Genomic DNA, 21755 nt, shown 5'->3' with positions numbered 1-21755 from the left:
CTACATTATCTCAGCCTGGAAAAAAAAAAAAAAAAAAAAAAACCCTCATCATCATAAAACAAATCTTTGGTTAACTTAAAGGCACTAAAACACTTAAACTTTTGTCTACTTTTTTTACTGTAGGCTATATGGATTCTGACCCCGGTCTTTGTCACTGACAAGAATAGATCGATACAGGAAAGTGATAACAGTTTCGGGAATGAGGTGTATAGATGAGTTGAAATAGTCTTGTTTTCCTTTCAGACGGCTTGGACAAGTGTTCTAAGAATGGAAATGCAAAATAGTCAGGGCCTTATAGAGATCACCAAGAACATTCAATTGTATGCTCAGTTTATGTATGTATTTGTTGATTTATCTATGTAGTTCCGTACAGACGCATGTGTCCCGTTTGCACCCCTTATACATAATTTAAGACTATACAATGAAATATGTACAGTGTATTTGTAGCACCCTGCAGGATTTTTGTAATTGACTGGAGCTAAGTTTTCGCAAATGTTCAGTCTTCCTCTTGCTTCTACCTTTCTCTGTTCGAGGCAAAGCGGTTAAAGGTGCGTTTAAAGCAGAAAGCGCAACTTAGACAGTTCGATCAAGTGTTGCAAAAAGAAAAAAGTAACCGCCGCCCCCTCCGTCAGACATCGCGCTGCGTGGGGACCCTGCCTTTCTATTGGCCGTCGCAGCGGAGCCCGGCTGGCTCGTACTGGGAACCCATGCTGGACACTCCGCCACAATCCCAGTCAGCCCGAGTCGCACCGTAGCCATGACCGCAACAGCACCCAAACACATCAGCACTGTGGACCAGAACGGAGACTGTAGAGGTAAGTACATGGGATCATGGGGGGCGGATCATAAATAATCATACAGAACCAGTGCATGAAAAATGAACTTGCTCTCACCCTGTCACACACACATATCTGGACATATTTGGCTATTCTGAAACCTGATTCGGATTAGAGGAGGGAGCCTGTGTAAAGGGATGCAGCATGCATGTGCCTTCATCTTCGCTCACTTGGATAATACTTTTCCACCCTGGACAGAACACCTGGTCAATCGGTTGAGCGACATATGCAGAATGAAAGTTGATTTGACCCCAAACTTATTATTTCGGAAAACACTTATAAGGCAATGGTTCTGAATACAACCAAAACAAGTTTTTAATTTGTGTGTGCATGTATTGATTGGATACATTTGCAATTAAAAGATCACCACAAACCACGCGTTAGCTCTGCTTTTGTTTTTTTTTGGGGGGGGGGACTACTTTAGAATTGTATTGATGGATTTAATGTAATGCAAGGTACAGCCTCGGGGACCAGGCGCCTGGAAGCCTGCGGCATACCCACACACTCCCATAAGGACTTCGGAGTTGATGGACTTAGTCGGTCTTAGAGGGGAGTGGAAATTTCCACTGGTCTAGTGCAGCCACTAAAGCCAGGCGGCCGAGGGGGGGTGGGGAGGCGCGCAGAGGCGCAGGGGACGCGGAGTGCTGGCTGTGTGGCGGATTGAGAACATGTAACAACCCCAGTGACACCAGTAGTGGAACTGGTAACATTTGGTGACAATAAGCAACACAGACCCTTATACCCCCCTCACCCGCCCCTTTTTTGTATTCATAGTTGTCAGCTACATAAAAGTCACCGAAACCACCTAGAATGAGATGTATTAACATTTTTTTTAATTATTCTTATTACGCATCTCCAATTAAGTGACTCATTTCGTTTTCTGCGGGTTTTCGTATCTAAAGTCAGCGACACTGTTGAGTCCTATCACTGTACAATATATAGTTAAACCTCAGCAGATAACGGTGAGAAAAGTTAGGATGCCCCGCTCGCCACACACTGCACAACCCAGAAAAATGCTTTTGCACTGCAGAACAAGACTTTAAAAGAGTTTTTACTTGTAAACGTGCGTAAATAATGATTTTGCAATCGCATTTATAATATACAGATTTTATTGATTTATTAGCAGACGCCCTTGTCCAGGGCGATAAACATATATACGTAAATTATTGCTCCGAAACGATAACTGGGCCCGACATGCTAGTCTTTAGCTCAACGCGACCCTAGACTGGAGCGGTAATTGAATATGAATTAATTAATCATAGACATATGCACTACATTGCCTATGGTATGTCTTTCCTGCGCCAGCTGAGTGATATGTTGGCAGCCATCTTGGGTGCTGTAACAAATGGTAACATGCAATTACAACAAGATTCAATTTAATTATCTTATAGTTAAAATACAAACAAACGATAATTTGCTGTTACATTACTTTTTAACTCCCGATTTATATTTATTTGATTGATTTAGCTGCAAAAAGCAAAAATGGAGACTTACACATAAGCTACAATACACTCTGATATGTTTCAATGTGGGACGGATCTGTATTATACAATTAACCAATAGCCTTGTAGAGTTCATTATGACATTAAATAATTACATCATATAATTAAAACAATACAATGTTTTTAACTACATAAAGTACACCATATAACATAATGAACAGCATATACACTGTTAATTATATATTATATGATGTACTTTGTTATGTAGTTACAAAGGGGCCTCCAGACACATCTGCATTTTCTTGTTAAATGTTAATCTACACTTCATCAATGTTTTTAACACACACAGTAGCTTTATACATATACACACAGTGTATAGAAAAAGAGAAGAGAGAGAAATTCTCAAATTAGTATTTTCCTTGATGTCTGCACACAGCACGCATCTAGATGTGCAAATCTATGGGCAGATTATCCAGCCTAGGGATAAATCCACAGACCTCGACACACTCGCTCCCTTCCTTCCCTACAGTTCTCAATGGGCCTTAGCAGCTTGGCAGTAGGGACCATCATTTGAGTAGGCTCCTCAGCGTTACCAACAGAGCCACAGTATATATAGTCAGCAGCTGTTAAGTGGTCCAGTCTCTTCAGGTTTTGATGGACTGCCAAGTGTGCAAGGCTACCAAATGCCTGTTACTAGATGTCCTGGACTGTACTGGAGCCAAAGACATGGTGTCTTGTCAACAGCTGGATCGCGAATGCCAATGCAAAGAATTATTGCGTCTGGGTGCTGGTCGTCCGATTGTGCACTGCTATAGCTTCTGTGTAGCATATTACCTGACCTGCATTTGTGTCAATGTAACAAATCTGGATATTTGGGCACCAAATGTTCTTTTGCCATTGCATCATCACGAATAAAGAGAGAGAGAGAGAGAGAGAGACGGAGAGGGAAAGAGACTCAGACCCAGTGAAAGAGCAAAATATAGCACACCCAAGAGACTGAGCGCCTCCGCAGGGCTCCACCTTGTGTGTGCCGTGTGCCCCCAGCTGCAGCACAGAACTTCTCCTCTCCTCACTTTGTCACTCCAAAATACCAACGATTTTCACAATACTTGAAATCGAAGTCTGTTTTGTTTTTCTGCAGCACTGGCTGGGCTTCAACAATTCTCAGCAGCTTAATTTACACTGTAGCTAAATGCACAAAGACCTTAGTGTCTTACTGTCTGACCCCCCCCCCACCACCTCCCTTGGTCTTCTTTCTTCTCTCTCTCTCTCTAATTCAAGTACACTCTGAGCAAGAACAATTAACTGGCAAGAAAGGACACCATACAACACCCAGAACTCTCCTTCTCTGTTCCACTATCCCTCTTTTGTCTGTTCCTTCTCTCTCTTCTCAATTTTCAAAATTGTATTAGCTTGAGAACCCAATCACACAACAAAAGCTGCACATTACATCCAACAACAAAACAGAACCTCCTCTCTACCATTCAGCTCCCATCACTCCTTTCCTCTCCCTCATCTGGCTTCTCTCTCTCTCTCTCTCTCTCTCTCCCCATGTCAATTTTCATGACATTACAGAGAAGCCAAGTCCCAAGAAGCCAAACACCCAATTGCTAAATGATTTCAAATAATTACCAACCACAGATTTGGCATGTAAATGTAGCCCTAACTCTATCTGTCCCTCTCTCGGTCTCTCCCAGAGGAGAATGGGGTGGCAGTGATGCCCCCCCGGGCCAGGCCACAGCTAAATGGGATTGTTCTTGACCACGGCGAGGGGGAGAGATTCCTTAGCGATGCCTTCCAGATCATCCTGCAGGAGGCTCTGTGCAAAGGATCCGATCGACGGGAAAAGGTCAGGGATCAACACAGTGCTCTCTCTTTTTTGCTCCTTTTGCTCTGTCCTCTTCTGTCCCAATGTCACCCTCTCTTGCACTGTGTGGTACTTGGTGGTGTACGTGGGCATGTGTCAGGGGTGGGTGATATATAAATAGTTATAATATATTTATATATCAATATATAGCTTTCATGTATTTAATTAACACACCAATGTTTTTTTTTGTTTTTGTTTTTTTAACGCATGTTTATTTTTGATCTGTGTGCCATAGGAAAAGGTGCTGAAAAAATACAACTGTATATTTCTTTCCCAGTGATATTTTTTATAGTTGTTAAAGAGAAATACCTTTACAACTGCTACTGGCATATCACCCAACCCCAGTGTGTCACTTTCACCCTCTTCTACTATAGCTGTGTGGTTCAGTGCCATGCATCAGTATGTCCTGTGCCGTGCATCAGTGGTCTGTTTGTTGCAGGTGTGCGAGTGGCGGGAGCCAGATGAACTGAGGGCCCTGCTGGACCTGGAGCTGCGGGAGGGCGGCGAGTCCAACGAACAGCTGCTGCGCCGGGTCCGAGACATCGCCAAGTACAGCGTCAAGACCAGTAAGAGCCACCTCAGTGCTGCCTACACTGTGTAGCCGATGCGGGTCAGAGCTCCCCGCCTGGGATTCGAACCGCGCACCACCGGCGCCCCTCCGAGCGCTCCGCACCACAGCGGTTCCAGCGCAGTACAGCGTTAAGCCCTCTACGCTAAAAGGTCGGGCCTCCTACCACGGGAGGCTCAACACTGTACTACTTTTACTGAGGGGTTACGTCACTTTACAACTGCACACCCACCACTACTGCCACTATAGTACATCGACCCCCCCAGATACCACATTCCCCCCTGGCACTCACCTAGACCCCTTAACTCCCCTCTACAGGTTATTGATCCCCAACTGGTGCCTTCAGTGATTAACTCCACTACAGAGCACAGACTGCCCCTCCCTCTAAAGCCCCTTACGGACCCCTCCACCTCACCACAGCTCACAGTCTGTCCTTCATTGTTTCTCACCTCTCTTCAGATCACCCTCGGTTTTTCAACCAGCTGTTCGCAGGGATGGATTACCACTCCCTGGCCGGACGTTTCCTCACAGAGACCCTCAATACCAGCCAGTAGGTATCAGAACACTGCAGCCCAGCAGCCTCTTGCCCACTGCGTTCACGTAGAGACAGAAGGGGCGACACCCTTACACTCTGTCCAGCTCACGTGTGTGTGAGAGTGCATGTGTGTGATAGGAATGATTTCTCTCTCTCTCTCTCTCTCTCTGAGTTCCAGTGATCTTTTTCGGAATTCAGAAGCTAGGGACAGTCTGTGTGCAACATTAACACACTCGGTCTCTCTCTCTCTCTGAGGTATACCTATGAGGTCGCCCCAGTGTTCGTGCTGATGGAGGGGGTGGTCCTATCCCAGTTGCGCACGCTAGTGGGCTGGTCGGCGGGTGACGGGATCTTCTGCCCTGGCGGCTCTATGTCCAACATGTACGCCATGAACCTGGCGCGCTACCGAGCTTTTCCGCAGGTCAAGAGACAGGGCCTGTGGGCGGTGCCACGCCTCGCAGTCTTCACTTCACAGGAGGTGAGGCTGGCGGGATGGGGGATGTCGGGGTACAGAAAGTAGGAGTGGGTAGTCATGATCTGCCCTGGTGTCATACTCTAGTATACAACTGTATAACAGCCTCAACAGGATATTCAGGCCTTGGTGAACATGGTCTCTGTCTGTATCTGTTCTTCTAGGCGCACTACTCCGTCAATAAATCTGCGTGCTTCCAGGGGATCGGGCTGGACAACGTGTTCGTGGTGAGGGTGGATCACAGGTAAAAGCACCTTAGACCCCCGATCCTGGCCAGTTCTGTTACTCTCTCTGCGATTCTTACTGTGCTGTTCTGTATGTTTTTCTTCTGTTGTTGACCTGCAGGGGTGGCATGATCCCAGAAGACCTAGAGGAGAAAATTGAGCTGGCTAAATCTCAGGCAGGTTCCTCGATATTATCCACCTCTAGACAGGAAAAGGCATCAATTGCCCAGCTGTCATATTACAGACGGCATCTTAGGCAAGTTATTGACATGGACTTGCGCACGTGTTCGTGTGCATCTTATGTGGTGCAGTGCTTGACCCTCAGTTCCTCCCTCTGCAGGGTGCTGTGCCATTCCTAGTGAGCGCCACATCTGGCACAACCATCCTGGGTGCCTTTGACCCACTGGACCGGCTCGCAGACGTGTGCGAGAAACACAAGCTGTGGCTGCATGTAGACGTGAGTACAGCAGGGAGGCTGCATGACCAGGGGTTGCTGTATCGAATCGTTCTGCTGTTACAAACAAGGGGAAGCACATTCTCTTCACCCCTACCGCTTTCTCTCTCTCTCCCTCTCTCTCTCTTTCAAACATTCCACAACACACGAAAGATCCCCTCTTCTTCCCCCAGCCTGCAGCTTTCATTATCTGGTGTTTTTAAGGGTTGAAAGATGACAAGATGAGTAAAGAGGACTGAAGGCGTCTTATCTTCTTCTTTGCTCTTGTGTTTACAGGCTGCCTGGGGCGGGAGTGTGTTGTTCTCAAAGAAGCACAGACACCTGCTGAAGGGCATCGAGAGGTGGGTGACCCTGGCTGGGATACCAGTCCCAACCAGACTCCATTTCCTGTTTTCCACCCTCCCCAGGATCCCTTTTCCATCTTTTCTCTTCTCTTTTGCCAAGAATTACAGTGTGTCTACTGCACATGTGAACTTAGCATTCATCTTCACAGTTATGGCTTGTGTCTTTCTTTAGGCTGTGAGTGACAGTGCTCCTGCTGTAATGACCAGGCCAGCTGACTGTCATACTGACTGAGCACTGTTCTCATGAAATGACCTTTAACCCTGTCTCTGTATACCTAGGGTAGACTCCATTTCCTGGAACCCCCATAAGATGCTGATGGCCGGGCTGCAGTGCTCAGTGTTTCTCCTCAGGGATACCACGGTAAGTCTCAATACCAGAACGGCCCAGTCCATTGTGGAGTGATCCTGCATTTTATATGCCACCCACTACACATGCCATAAGGCACACTTTTGCAGTTTTATTAGTCCAAATCTATGATTTCTTCAAGGTGAAAATAATCCTTGTCTCCTTCTGCTGGAGTCGGTAGTCTGGGGTTTGGACCAACAGCTGTGTCATAACACAGACGGGCGAATGCAAACAAGCTTGTCCAGTTAATATCTATAGAACAGAGGCAATGTCTTGACTTCTCCACCCTCCTTTATGTCTCCGCAGGACCTACTGAAGCGTTGCCACTGTGCCAACGCCACCTACCTCTTCCAGCAGGACAAGTTCTACGACCTGAGCTACGACACAGGGGACAAGTCAGTGCAGTGTGGCCGCAAGGTGGACTGCCTAAAGCTGTGGCTGATGTGGAAAGCTGTGGGCACGCAGGGGCTGGAGGAGCGTGTGGACAAGGCGTTCAACTGCACCAGGTTGGCACTGACGTACCGAGCTGAGACTGACCCCTATACTCGCCTGTCCTGACCCTGTACTGAATTACCTCGACTGACTTTGGCTAAGTTTGTCTAGCTGTAGTTTAATAGCTATCGAACGTGCAAGAACGAACCAGCTCTTGCACACTAACAGTACCTGGGATCACCAAGAAGTCACCAATCACCAATGATGTAATGACACCTTTGTCTCTCTATGTAGGTATATTGTGGAGGAGTTGAAGAAACGAGAGGGCTTCCAGCTGGTCATTGAGGTGAGTAACCTTTTAGCAGCAACCCCACCCCACTGTAGCCTCTTGTGTAATGTGAAAGGGAAGGCATTCTCAGTGCCTCCAGAGCTCCCAAAGCCCACTGCTGAAATTGGAGTACACGCCAATTAGATAGTTACTTAAGTTATAAGGTTGGAGAGAAGGTAGTTGTAATCTCAGGTGTGGCCGGTCATTGTTCAGTAGTTCGGTGTTGAACGTGTTAAGGAATGGCAATTCCACAGGGACACACCTTCCACACCTGCCTACGTCAGGAAGACTGATTACTCCCATTCTGATCCCTTCCAGGCTTTTACAAGCTGCAGGGCTCTTGTTTTGCAGAATCCAGTATCAACCTCTAGATAATTCAGGTTGGTTTTCTTAATGGGAGTAAATGCATACAGACCCACCAAGATGTGACCTATAGCGTAAGGTTTTGTGGGAATTTTAACCACATAAAATCTGAATATTCAAATATGCACCATTTATATTGCACCATTTTTATGTTACTTTGTATGATTAATTTTATAGTGAAAACAATAGTAACGGTTGTGTTCTGTCTATAACTCTCTTCCTCTCCCCTCCCTCGGCATCTCTCTCTCCTTTCTTCCTCAGCCCGAGTTTGTGAACGTGTGTTTCTGGTTTGTGCCTCCGAGTCTGAGAGGGCAGGAGGCCAGTGAAGACTATCAGGAGCGACTGGCCAAGGTGGGCACGAGTGCAAGACTAACACAGAAGCACTGCCTTACCAGTGTGGTCTCCCTCTATCTTCCTCTTCCTACAGTTCTTCTCAATCTCCCTCCCCCTTCATACTCCCTTTTGGTCTGTCAGATTCCTTCCTCTTTGTCACCCCCTTGGCCCCTTCCAGCCCCAATCCCACCACAACCCTCTCACCCCTCCACCCCCATGCATCCCTCTCTTGCCCCCCTACCCCTGCCCCCGATAGCTGTGACTGAATGCTGTATTTGGGACTGTAAGTATTCCTGCCCCCTATCGAGTGACAGGCCGCATTTCAGCGTGCAACCAGCCCCCTCTTTAGGAAGCAGATTACAGATACATGGTGTCAGGTTTAATAATGCTGCTACAAATAGATCCCATGAGTTGAGAAACACAGGGGACCAGGGAGAGTGCTGGCTTTAAGAAAAAGGGGAAAAAACACCATGCAGACAATTCTGACATATCAACCACAGGTGTCTACAGTTTCTAGGTCCAAAACACAGAATTTGCAGTATCTTGCGGTATCATGGTGCTTATCAAGGGAAATGATATCTGATCCCTTGTAATTCGTTACCATGCTACAAATGTGAAGGTGGGCTGACACTTTTGACCAGTTTTCTGATGCATTTCCTTTCCATTCACAGCATTGTTTTTGTAGTGGACTATATTTATATATAGATATATGCATGTTTATATACAAACCTATCTCCAGAAATTAGTCAGAAGTTACTAACTACGTCTCGCTTGTCCCCCCAGGTGGCGCCCACCATTAAGGAGCGGATGGTGCGGAAGGGCAGTATGATGGTGGGGTACCAGCCTCAGCACGAGAGAGTCAACTTCTTCCGCCTGGTGCTGATCTCCCCCCAGATTTCCCAGCAGGACCTGCTCTTCTTCCTGGATGAGATTGAGAGGCTGGGCAGAGACCTCTAACTGCTGCCTGTTCACTTTAATACACCCCCCACCAACACACACTGTTCTCTCTTCTGTCATATGGTGTTACTCCCGTTCCCTCTTTTTCATAGTTGAGGCAGACTGATTGAGAAGCTGGGCAGTAGAGAGCTCCACGTGCTCGCTTTAATCTGCCCCCCCTCCCCCTCTTCTCTCCCTCCCCCATCCTCTCTCCCTCACTCCTTCTCCACCCCCCCTCCACCCTCTTTCTCTCTCTCTCTCTCTCTCTCTCTCTCTCTCTCTCTCTCTCCTTCACCACCCCTCCTCCTTTTCTGCACCTCTTTCTGTCTCCCTCTACCAGAACCCCTTCCCTTTTCTTCTGGGTTGGGCAGGACAAGCCAGAGGAACGCTCCTCTGCCGCTCCCTCCATCCGTCTACCCTCCTCATCCCTTCTATTTATCTCCATCATGATTCACCTCTTCCCTGTCAGTCCCTTCTGTCACCTCTCTCTCCACTCAGTTTCTCTCCCATTACAACTTCTATCTCCTTCTTGCTCAAACACCCTACCCACCCCCCCATCTTGTTCCCCTTCCCCCATCCCTCTCACTCCCCTCCCCCACTCTCATTCTGACCCCCACCCTGCACCAGCTCTCTCTTCTTTCCTTATATGGAGAAGAAAAAAAAAACTATATTCAGACATATTTTGTAGCAGTGGCTGGTCACACTATGTCTACGTCCAAAATGTTGTCTATGGATCTCTGAGTGAAGAATTAATTTATATGGTACAACAGGGTTTGTTAATTGCCTGAATTCAGGAAGGACCTTATTAGGAACCATTTTTAAAAGCGTAGAATGCAGTCAGCACATTTAGTATCCGTCCAAATTACCCCACTGCCTGTTAAAAACATCAGACACTTAAGCTGTGCATTTCAGTAGCTTTACTTTCTCTCCCAGCTGAACTCTGATTTGTTTGATTGGACCAATTATTTGTGAGATCAGAACAGGTCTTAGTGTTTGGTTTTCTAGATTTCTACGGACTGTCTCCAAAAAATATTAAAGACATTAGCTCTCCAGGACCAGGGTGGCAGACTGCTGACCTAAAATCAATATGTGGTCTCCAGTATTCTCTCTCTCAAAAAAAGGAAATTTGTGCAATAAACCTAATCTGAAATGTGCTTTTTTTCTCTTAGTAAGAGTTTGTATAGTCTGTGAATGTTTTATATGATCTGTGTTAGTTATAATACTGCTTTGTAACACAATCAACTGACTTCTGCTTTTAAAATGTATCTTTATCAAAAACTAAAAAGACTACTACTTAAAGTATGGGTCTCATTAATGTTATTTGTGACTGAGTACACGCAAAAATGTATACAAATGTTTTAATTTCACAAAAACCTAATGGGTCAGCTACAGACTGAAAACAGCATACTAACTGGGGATGATCCTGTTAGTACTGCTAGAATGAGTCCCTAGCTCTGGACAGAAAATTGGTCTCAATTGCAACCACCCAAAAGTAACAGCTCCTGCCCTCTAGAGGATACTAAAGCCCAGCACTAAGTTAGTCGAACTGTTTATACACTAAGAATTGTAGTACCGTATTATGTGTAACAATTGGACAATTATAACTTAGAACATTACAAAAAAATATTATGTAAGATTTATACAAGTTACCTAATGGATATGTAGGCTATTTCATTTTACAACAAAGCAATATATGTATAATACACCATACATTGAATGTGCATGTATGAATATCGACCCATATACAACTTGGTAAAGATCAATATTAGCTTGTAACGTACAGGTCAAAAGTCCTTTGTCACAGACGATGGCCAGTAGTAACTTTTTCGATTCATCAACATTTCAGTACAATTAAATACTCTTATTTCCCCCTAAGACTAATTTATTGAGATTTTATCTGTATTAGCTTAGTTGTCCAAAACACTTAAATGTTCTCATTATGAGCTGTGAGCCCCCTTCAGGTATTTGATATAACAACAACAGTTTAACCCTTAATGTACTAAATAGGGGATCAACTGGCCCTGATGTACAGTTGTGAGCAAAATTATTCAACCCCCACTGAAAATCAGGTTTATTGTCAAAATGTACAGACTGTTAGCTGTTTGCAATGAACAAATCAAACAAAAGCAATTGAAATAGCTCAACACAACGAATGCAACACAAAGTCCTAGAAGATTCTACAGTGGCCATCACCACCTGACTTGAACCCCACAGAAAATCTTTGGTGGGATTTGAAAGGCGGTTTCAGCACACAAACCCAAGAATATGACTGAACTGGAGGCCATTGCTCATGAGGAATGGGCTAAGGTCATAACAGCAAAAGGGTGCTCTACTAAGTACTAAAGATGCTTGCCATGAAGGGGTTGTGTTGAGCTATTTCAATTGCTTTTGTTTGATTTGTTCATTGCAAACAGCTGACAGTCTGTACATTTTGACAATGAACCTGATTTGCAATGGGGGTTGAATAATTTTGCTCACAACTGCACTACTACTAGCCAAGGTTGTCTGACAGTTCTCTGAAAATTCCCCTCTCGGTGAAAATAATAATAATAATATTTCGAGTGGCTATACTACTAAATCTAACTGCACACACCCACCGTCCAGTACCATTAAAGAAAATACGTTTTTAAATAAGCAGCTCGGTCTTGGGAAACAGAAGGTTGTAAATTGTAAAGCTAACAAAACAGTAAAACTCATACATTGGTTTTCAAGATCTTTCCCCCAATTACAATCTATAATTTGGAAGTAAGAAACTATTGTGCCGGTTATTTTACCTCTCTCCCTCCGCATCGGTTGCTGTGAAGGACACGTATAGACAGACTTCTTCATTTTCTCCTACTAATCCAACGAAGTACAACATGTTTCGGTCATCCAGGCTGTACGACTTGTTATGATTTCGTTGTTTTTTTTTTTTTTTGTCTTGTTTGCATGAGTTTTAAGTTTTTGTTGGTGCGCCACGTAATGACGTCAGAACAAAAGTCAGTCGACGTAGGCGCTCGGGATAAAAATAGGAATGCTGCAAAATCAATTCACAACATGTATTAATGTGAGATGCAAAGCAGCAATTATCAGACAATTGTATTTGAATAAATATTAAAAACGTAAGTATTTTAAAACATGTATTGTATATATACATATATCTAGCATAACGTGAAGTGCTATATCCCTCGGATGAAGGATTCTTGGATAGGGGCGCCATCTAGTGCAGATATGAAATTGTAGCTTTTAATTTAATTTAATTAGTATTATCATAATTATTAGCGTGATATGATAAACAATAATAACGGTAATCTTTTTTTTAAATAGGTTTGACATGTACTGTATTGATCTTACCACCATAAATGTCCAGAAGCAGAAAACACATACATAAAATAAACAAACGAGAGAGAAACAAATGAAGACTGGGGGGGGGGGGGGGACTTTAGTGACACCTCTAATTCAAATATTTCTTCTCTGAACGACTTTCGGCGATTTAAAATAATAGTTGAGTGCTCGTGATGGCCGGTGTCTAAACCCTTACCAAGATGGTCGGCCGATAACTCTCGCCCTCATCAAGATGGCGGTTGAGAACGTCCTAACCTTTTTTTTTCCCCTTCTTCTCTGCTAACCCCTCGGAGTCACGTGGTGCCACTCTCCCCGGGGAGCACTTCCGGTGGCGTTTCCTGTGTTTGTAAACTGAGGGAGGACTGCAACTCGGCGAGAGAGGGAGCGAAAACAGCCGGACACGAGGGGAAAACGAGCAGGTAAATAAACTTAGGCCACCCGGCCGTGCTTTCGGTGCGTGGCTGCAAGGGGCGAGCGACGCTGTTTACGAGCGAAGCGGGTTGAAGAGGCGATCGGGGCGGCGGAGGGGAAGGAGGAGGAGGAGGAGGAGGAGGAGGAGGGGGGTAAGGTGCCCATGCGAGGTCTGTAGTCGTGTTGTGTTGTAAAAAGACTCCATCCACAACGCCCCGTGTTGTCGGTGGGGGGGTGAATAACTCCGGACCACCGCGACCGATAAGCGAGGATTATCTGCAAATCTCACGCACCTCCCGAGCCCCGCTGCATTACATAACACATCGCTTTATTTCTTTGTTTCGTGATCCCAACTGCTTCGGAGAGAAAATTACTTTTTTTTTTTTGGTTTGTGTTGTGTGCATAAGTAGATGTGTGCAGCTATACGCGGTTTGCACGCCTGGCTTACTGTATAGTGCAGAGAGATGAGTGAAGGGGGGGGGGTTTAAGTTTGGCAGGGTGTCGGGGCATCCCTTCGTGCAGACGTACTTACTGTGAGATGTAGTGTTTGTTGCTGTTGCGGGAAAACACGCTCATTGGCGCGACTGAGGGCTCGTTTCAGTTCGGGCGCCCGTGTTGTAAATGTGCCACAACCGCGGATGAGGGTCGGACGAGCCCGTTGTGTCCGTTGATCCTGTGCCGCTGGAAAGTAGCGCAGCGATGGCGACTCGGCGATCGTCACTCCGGCCCTGGAGCTGCTGTCAGGACGAGATGCTCCCGGCTGAACTGCACTTTCACTTTTCACTTCTTACGTGTTCATGGTGTGCGTCTTCTGCGTAAAATCACGATGCTGGCAAAACAGTCTTTACAGACATGACATGATTTTAACATTGTCTGATTAACACTGAACCAAACAAAAAATAGACACAGAAAGAAAGAAAAAAACGAACTTGTACATAACAGAACAGTAATCGTTTTGACTGGTTATTATACGAAATACATATGAATGTGAGAGATTTACGACTGCACAATATTCCCTGCACTCTATACAAACATATATATATATATATCATATCATAGTGTGGTGCGAATTGTTGCTATGTGGTAGAAATGTAAACCTGTATGGGATAAACTACTGAATTTCTGTAGTTACGAATAGATTCAATGCAAAAGTGATACCAGGCGCTGAGGTGTGCAGAAACGGGAAAGGTGTAGATAAAACCTTTCCACATTGCTGTTTCACTGTGGCGAAGGACTCCAGGGCACATAGTGGAAGTACAGAGCAGGCGAGATCAGGGTGGCAAAAACTGGAGCCGCTCTGTTACAAGGAGAGTGGTGGGTGTCTGCAGCAGAGCCAACTGGCCCAGCCTGTGATCTGATTCATTATGACTCCCTGAGGATTTTCCAAAATAAAGGTGCAAATGAAGACCAGGGATAATGAGGATGTTAATAATAATAATAGCAGTAAAAGTGGTCTGGAATGAGTGTGTTTATAGGATTCTTTCTCTCCTTTAATCACCTTAAATCTCATAACATTGGTCCCCTTGAGCCAGCAGTGAGGTTGAATTAGGCAGATGGATTAAAAAACTCAACATGCTGTGCTGGATTGGGCTGGCCTGTAATGAGCTCTCTGCTGTTGTCTGTGTTTCAGGTTTTTTTTGTAGTGTGGCAGACAGAGCCGATCACAGAACAGTTTGTCCAGGACTGAGGGGGCGGGGGCACTGCGACAGGTAAGAGCCGTGTAGGCCCGTTCGATCCAATTACTCGTTTGACTGGTTGTTTTGTCAGTCAATTTATTGTATTTATTTAGTTTGATTAATTTTCCCTTTCTTGTAACAGGCTCATTAAACTATATATTTTCTTCATATCCGTAAACCAGCAGGGGTGGGACCAGGGTCACCCCAATTTTCAGGACAAAGTGAAAAAAACAAATGGCAAACAAATCTTGCAGCAATCTTGCTTTAAGGGGAAGGACTCGCTTCATGGTCAGGCAGCTGAATAAGTGGAAAAGCTGGGTTGCTTTCACATTTCACAGTTTGTCAGCACATACCCCCCCCCCCTACCAACAACCCCCGGACAGTGTCATTGAGTCCCTGCTCTCTTAATGCCTGTGCACCTTACTGATTTATGTTGATAATTGTGCCACCCCAAGGTCCAAAATAACTACTGGACTCATCTGGACAACCCATTTCAAATGTTCTGGTCACGCCACTAAGTATGATTTAAAAAGCTGTATATAACCCCTGCTGAGTCGAGCTCCTCCAGTTCTGGCTTTGAGGAGCACTGCTGTATTATCTGGCCTTTTAGTATTCTTCTCTTTTCTTCCTGTTTTGTTTCGTTTGTTGATCTGATTCATGTAAGAGTGTTGATTGACAATCACAAAACCGCACCTCCCTCTCCCTCCAGGGTTAGTACCAGATGTTTGGGGTGGGTGAGGGGTCCTGACAGACAGACCAGCCCGATTGTTGGCTCCTTCCGTTTCCCCCGCCGACAGTAACCACGGCGATGACGCACCTGCCCAGCAGCGCGGTCCGCGACCACATGAAATGGGTAACTTGTCATTTTATTGTTATTAATAATAATATTATTGTATTTTGTCTAAATCTATATAATTTAAGCTAAAAATGTGACTTGGATTTTACATTTGTGAATCCTTGTATTAATTACCTGTTTGTCTACCTCTCCCTCTCCCTCCCCCTCTCTCAACCCCTTTCCTTCTTTCGCTCACCCCTCGTGTCATCCTGCCCATCTCTGTCCCTCTCCATTTCCCTTCTCTTTCCCACAATCTTCTCCCCCTCCTCTCTCCTTCTCTCCAGGCGGGGTTGCTGGGCTGTGAGGCAGTGCTGTCCAGTATGGCGCTGATGCAGGCCAGCTCAATGGCCGGGCAGAAGAAGATGATGTCGCCGCTGGGGCAGGGGGGCGGGGGGGGCATGGGGCAGCGGGACGGAGGCGACCGAAGCTCTCACAGTCACATGGTGCTGCCCTCAGGACTCAGCTGCCCCCCGTTGGTGAGAGAGCACGGCCGGGGCGGGGCTGGGTGGGTGGTGATGGTGGTGAGGGGTCCGGGGTTGCAGGGGGGTAATGGGGCTCTCAATCTGCACGTCACTTTCTTTATCGTTTTGAAAACTTTATGTATTGCTAAAGATGGCTTCTAATCCCATCCCATCCCCCCACCCCTCTCTCTCTCCCCCTCTTTCCTTTCTCCCCTCCTCTCTTTCTCTCCCATGTTTCTCTGCCCCTGCCCCTGCCCCTTCCCCTTCCCCCCCCTTACCTTTCTTCCTCCTGTCTCTGTCCATTTTTCTCTCTCTCCCTCCCTCAGCTCATTCGGAAGGAGGGAGAGTTCCATTCCTCCCGACTGCTGGATGAGAAGGACCTGCGAGAGAGTGAAGAGCTGCAGCTGAAGAAGAAGAACAGGAAGTCTGGAACGCCCTGCAAAGTGAGAGAGGGGAGGAAGAGGGGAGGGGAGGGGAGAAGAGGAACAGGGCGGGGGGTGGTGAGTGATGATGGAAAGATAGGGAGGGGGAGGAGAGCAAAGAGAGGGGAGAGGGAGGGGTAGTGGGGGAGGGCTGGGGGATGTTGAAGAAACAGGGTGTGGTTCGGAGAGAGTGAGAGAAGCTTTGGGGGAGAGAGAGTGGGAAGGGAGAGCAAGCGGTAGACGAGGAAGGTTGTCTGTCTGACTCTGTGCTGTGCTCAGGTGGTGGTGGTGGACGAGAACGGCGACTGCCCCCTGAAGGTGCAGAAGAACTTCATCTGTGAGCACTGCTACGGCGCCTTCCGCAGCTCCTACCACCTCAAGAGACACATCCTCACCCACACAGGCAAGACCACCACCCCCCCGCATTCATCCGTCCTTTCATCCATGCACAGATGTGTCAGAAGGTGTGTTCAGGTGCTAACAAGCTCTTCCCTGTTTCCTATTGCCCCCCATCCCCACCCTATGTTGGCACAGGAGAGAAGCCTTTTGCGTGCGACGTGTGCGACATGAGGTTCATCCAGCGGTACCACCTGGACCGGCACAAGCGGGTGCACAGCGGGGAGAAGCCCTACCAGTGCGAGCGCTGCCAGCAGGTCAGGGCACCGCCCTGCACTCACCCACAACTGCCAGTTTGTGACATACACTCTCTCTCTGTCTCTGCGCCATCTCTCTTTCTCTCGCACTCCATTATTGTCTCTCTTGTAATTCTGTTGTAATTCTTGTGGAATGTATGAAATAGCCCAGGTAATCTGTGGTCTGCATTTAAGGTGGGTGTGTGTTCTCGTCAAGTTAAAAACACCAGTTGAAATATTGATGGTGAAAAGGTCCAGCACAATCTCAAACTCCAACCACTTCTCTCCGTCTCTGTCTGCAGAACTTCTCTCGGACGGACCGCCTGCTGCGACACAGACGGATGTGTCAGGGCGGTGGTGCCAAGGCAGAGCCCCAGTCCTGCCTGGAGACACGGCAGTACGCTCAGGACCCCAATACCACTCCCCAGGGCTGGAGCCCCCTGACGCAGGCCCCCACCGGCCGCCTGGCAGTCTGAGAGCCCACCGCCCCCACGCCCCTACCGCCCCTCCCCTCCAGCCTGAACCCTAACCCCGCTAAACTCACAGCACCATTCACTCTCACGTGGGCAGGAGCTCAGGGGACGCCCCCCACTGGCGCCCCGTGGTACTGTAGCTCCAGTGTGGCGTCTGGGTCGAGAGGAGGGTGAAACCAGCTAGCTTCCTCTGCTGTTAGATGTTGGGACATTTTTCTCTCTACTTTTTTTTTTGGTAGATGTTCTCAATTATTAATTTTATTTCAATATTTTTTTTTTCTTCATGGTACACACGAGATTTGGGGAGGGGGATCGGGTGGACTAGAAGTGGGAGGGTTATGCAGTTTTTTTTGTTTTTTTTTAGGGTGTGACAAACTGGGTTTTTAAATTTTAATAATAGCAGCAATAGACAAAAAAAAAAAAATAGACAACATAAGATGACGTCCTGTACTCGAGAATTGCAAATCGCTGTTAAGGCAATGGAACTATGAGGGGGAGGGGAAAATTAGAAAAGTTTAAAAAAAAAAATAATTTCGAGAGTGGAAGAATCTTGTGAAGCCAGACACAACTGTTAGAGTCAGTGTGTGAAATATCATGGGTAATGCATGGCAAGGTCGAAATATATATTAGTGCATCCTCCCTGGCTGCTGTTACTGCTATTTCAGAAGGAAAACCTTTATTTTTAAAGCAAAGGAGTTACATTTGATCTCCCTCCATTTTCAAGACGAACTTCTCTGACGCACTGTGTTCGCGGGACGGGGTGTGGTGTGACTTTTGCCCCCTTCCAGTAGAGCAGTAACCAGCAATAGACCCCTTTGCCTAACCTGTGCCCTGTGACGTGGGTCAGCCTTGTGGTATCCCGTTTCGGCGATGTGGACAATAACAAACTAATCGATTTAATTAATTCACTGTTTTTCTGGAAGTGGGCAAAGGGCCTCTCGGAGGGATGGAAAACTTCTGCATGAGGGGAAACATCTTGGGAAGAGAGCGGTTAATAGATTGCAAACTTCATCATACTGGACAATGGGGGTCACTGGGACAGCTGTACTATGGTGGGTAGGTGGGGAGACCCTACAGCTTTTAAAGTGACTGAAGAAAACGCTTTTTGCAGTACAAGCACCTCTGCAGAAGTGCGTTGGAGAAATGTCACAGTGCTGACCCAGAACCACACGAGAGCAGGGGGGTGCCAATGCGTACGGCGAAGGGGGGAGGGGGGATTGGGGTGCCGTGGCAGTGGGGAAGCACGTTCTGCTTGTGTGTTTGGGGGTAGAGAGACAGACAGACAAAAAGGAGCACAGGGCAGTGCTTGACCAAAAGTACTGGGGAGTCTGACAGTAATTGTGTTGTGGGGGTAAACTCAGGCACGAGGCTTTAACCAGTACCCCAATCTGTGGCGATGCGTGGCAGTGTTTTTGTTCATTATTTTGACCCACTACTTGCCCCCCTCACTCAGGATATTGTTACAGCAGTAGGCAGCTACAGCATTCTCAATGTTATTGTTTATAGATATAATTATACACAAGACAATATAAAAGTATTTCTGAAAAATAAATACATAGTGGCCTTCAAAGATTATTATTATCATCATTATTTTTCGGTTGTTGTTGGTAGTCTTCTACTGGATTAGATGCTTCTTACTGTCCAGCGTGTTCTCACAGTTGAAATGCTAGTCAACTTGGGGTAGAGAAACGCACTGATAGTGGCTGTGGTTCTCACTAAAGCAGGGGGAGGGTCAGGACGGTCTGGTTCAGTGCGGTGCCGTGTGGTGCCGTGCGGTGCCGTGCAGGCGTACCTAGTTGCCTCTTTAAATGCTATATTGCAAAATTGGGACAAACAGGCAAAATACACAAGGCAGTATATCGGAATAAGAGTATATTGTTGTATAGTACTGGAGTATAATGGGGCGGGCTTGTCCCTGAATAACTGAACCATTCTGCAGAGAAACGGGTCATTTAAAAAATTTGTTTGTTTTAAAAAATGGTGACAGTGCTGGCCGCAGCCGGGCATTCCTGAGTTCTCTGTGATTTGTAAGCAGCAGCTTCTGGGTGCATTTCACTTGCACGTTTTCAGGGTCGTTACCCTGACAGCATGGGGGTTGGTTTAAAATGCAAAGAGCCAGACTGCATTTCAAAAGAATGAAATAAAAATGGGGGGAGTGATAAAGGATTGATTTGGGAGTCTTATTTAAAAGGGGGAGTGTAAAGTAGGTGACTATGTTCTCAAATCTCAAGGAACTTTATTATTATTTTTTAACTCTTTCAAACACTGGAGTGAAATAATAAAAATAATGTTATTTTAAATTTTTTTAAGGACATCTGTAATAAATGGTAACCAAGAAGTGGGATCAGTTTTGAGAACCAGTAATTTAAAGCAGATTTAGAAGTGGCTTTTTGTCACCTCTAAAAACTCCCTTTAAGGTTTTAACGCAGAATTGTTTTCTTAGTAAAATCTCGATAGGTAGCCATAGAAACTTAAGCGCTTGCCTGTCTAGAATAGTGATAAAACAAATTAGTTTATTTTATTTCCTTTTTTTTTTTTTTTTTTTTAAGTCTTGCATGCCAGGGCTTGGTCCTTGCAGTTTTACTAAAGGGATCTTTTTTGTGTAGGTAAAAGATTTGCAAAAAATATGTATTTAAAAAAAATAAAAAAAAAATACTTTTTTTTAATCATTATTATTATTGTTATTATTAAAACAGGCAAACTAATATGTACCCTTTAAGGTCCAGCTAGTTCCATTGTATTGAGTGAAGTGCAGGGCTTCTGTTATGCTGAAATAAATGATTTTTTAAAAAGACTGACTGTCTCATTATTTTATCGCAGATTTATGTAAGTGGATGACCTTGGCAGCACAATACTGTAAATACTGTAATTGATGTAGTTTGTTTGTGTTAATAAATGTATAATACAGTGCCTAAAGAAATTCAAAACGGATACTTTTTTCTTGCCATATAGCCTGGAATTAAAATGAATTATTAAAAAATATAAGCACACAACCAAAACTACTCTGCAGTGGCTAAGCAACAAAAAGGTAAATGTTCTTAAGTGGCCCAGTCAGAGCCCAGACCTAAATCCAATTGGAAATGTATGGCCTAATTTGAAGAATACTATCCATCAGTGTTCCTGAGGATCCAGTTATGATTTTTCATTTCAGCATTTGTAATATATATATATATATTTTTTTTTTATTATTATTATTTTTTTTTTTCCCTTAACAGTGGGGAAGTAGGGTGTGTACATAAGTGGGGAACAAAAACTTAATTAAATGCATGAAACTCACAGTGCCTAGATTTTCTCTAGGCACTATATAATTGTAGGGGTGAGCAGCACAGTTCCTGGAGAGCCTCAGTCCTACAGCGCACACAGAGCTTTGAATCGCTTAGTACAGAGACATGGAAAAACCCATGAATACAGTAACACAATGAAGCAAAGACAGTCCAACTGAGTCATTAACAGCTCAGATGCAATGAAAACTAGAAGACATGTTATTGTTCTGTGTCTCTCCAGGATCAGGGCTGGAGACACTTTTTTGATTACAGGACTGCAGTTCAACACATACAAAAAGTATGTAAAACGTCTCCCAACATCATACTCCCTTCTTTCACACCGAGCCATTGAGGCTGAAGAACTCATAGAGGAGAGTAAATGTAAGCTGCAAATTGACCAGCAGCCACAAGAGGGCACTGTTCACTGCACCACTGTGAGGCAGCCGATCACAAAACCGAGATCCTATTTGACTTTAATTACAAATTTCATTACAAGGTGCTGGTCCTTCTGGGCAGAACTGTGCAGGCTATGGATCCCTGGTGAGGCAATGACTCTGCATATTTCTGTAGTGCAGAAATCACCAGCGCCCAGCCTAATAATAGGCCTGCTGTTAGTCTGACCAAGTCTGAGAGAGAAGAGAAGCAACTAGAGTCACACAAGACATTACCCGAGTGCCACAGTGTCATTCCACATGCGTGTCTCTGCCTTTCTGATTTAGTCTTTTTATTTATTTTGCTCCCAGTACAAAAATGTTCTTCCAAGATCCCATGGCAGGTA

At 45.5% G+C, this 21755-nt stretch overlaps 2 protein-coding genes across 2 annotated transcripts; both read left to right on the top strand.

Moving 5' to 3' along the window:
- Nucleotides 1-252: 252 nt before the first annotated feature.
- Nucleotides 253-10779, top strand: csad (cysteine sulfinic acid decarboxylase). Its single transcript, XM_066708478.1, has 14 exons — nucleotides 253-815; nucleotides 3976-4127; nucleotides 4585-4711; nucleotides 5173-5263; nucleotides 5504-5726; nucleotides 5885-5964; nucleotides 6066-6120; nucleotides 6285-6401; nucleotides 6675-6739; nucleotides 7022-7103; nucleotides 7395-7594; nucleotides 7815-7866; nucleotides 8473-8562; nucleotides 9328-10779. Exons 1-14 carry the CDS (start codon nucleotides 758-760, stop codon nucleotides 9499-9501), a joined length of 1566 nt encoding a protein of 521 aa, XP_066564575.1. The 5' UTR covers nucleotides 253-757; the 3' UTR covers nucleotides 9502-10779.
- A 2336-nt stretch (nucleotides 10780-13115) lies between these two features.
- Nucleotides 13116-20508, top strand: LOC136752830 (zinc finger protein 740). Its single transcript, XM_066708477.1, has 8 exons — nucleotides 13116-13223; nucleotides 14846-14924; nucleotides 15601-15744; nucleotides 16011-16202; nucleotides 16514-16630; nucleotides 16889-17012; nucleotides 17144-17262; nucleotides 17544-20508. Exons 3-8 carry the CDS (start codon nucleotides 15700-15702, stop codon nucleotides 17715-17717), a joined length of 771 nt encoding a protein of 256 aa, XP_066564574.1. The 5' UTR covers nucleotides 13116-13223; nucleotides 14846-14924; nucleotides 15601-15699; the 3' UTR covers nucleotides 17718-20508.
- The last annotated feature ends 1247 nt before the right edge of the window (nucleotides 20509-21755 follow it).

Source organism: Amia ocellicauda, chromosome 7 (assembly GCF_036373705.1).
Source record: "Amia ocellicauda isolate fAmiCal2 chromosome 7, fAmiCal2.hap1, whole genome shotgun sequence".
In the NCBI taxonomy this organism is placed as follows: Eukaryota; Metazoa; Chordata; class Actinopteri; order Amiiformes; family Amiidae; genus Amia; species Amia ocellicauda.
This window is presented reverse-complemented; position numbering and strand designations above follow the sequence as displayed.

Coding starts and splice junctions, on each gene's coding strand:
- csad (XM_066708478.1), top strand. CDS start 758: ATGACCGCAACAGCACCCAAACACATCAGCACTGTGGACCAGAACGGA. Junction 7,104..7,394: donor TTCTCCTCAGGGATACCACG/GTAAGTCTCAAT, acceptor ATGTCTCCGCAG/GACCTACTGAAGCGTTGCCA. Junction 7,595..7,814: donor AAGGCGTTCAACTGCACCAG/GTTGGCACTGAC, acceptor CTCTCTATGTAG/GTATATTGTGGAGGAGTTGA.
- LOC136752830 (XM_066708477.1), top strand. CDS start 15,700: ATGACGCACCTGCCCAGCAGCGCGGTCCGCGACCACATGAAATGG. Junction 16,203..16,513: donor GACTCAGCTGCCCCCCGTTG/GTGAGAGAGCAC, acceptor TCCCTCCCTCAG/CTCATTCGGAAGGAGGGAGA. Junction 17,263..17,543: donor AGTGCGAGCGCTGCCAGCAG/GTCAGGGCACCG, acceptor CTCTGTCTGCAG/AACTTCTCTCGGACGGACCG.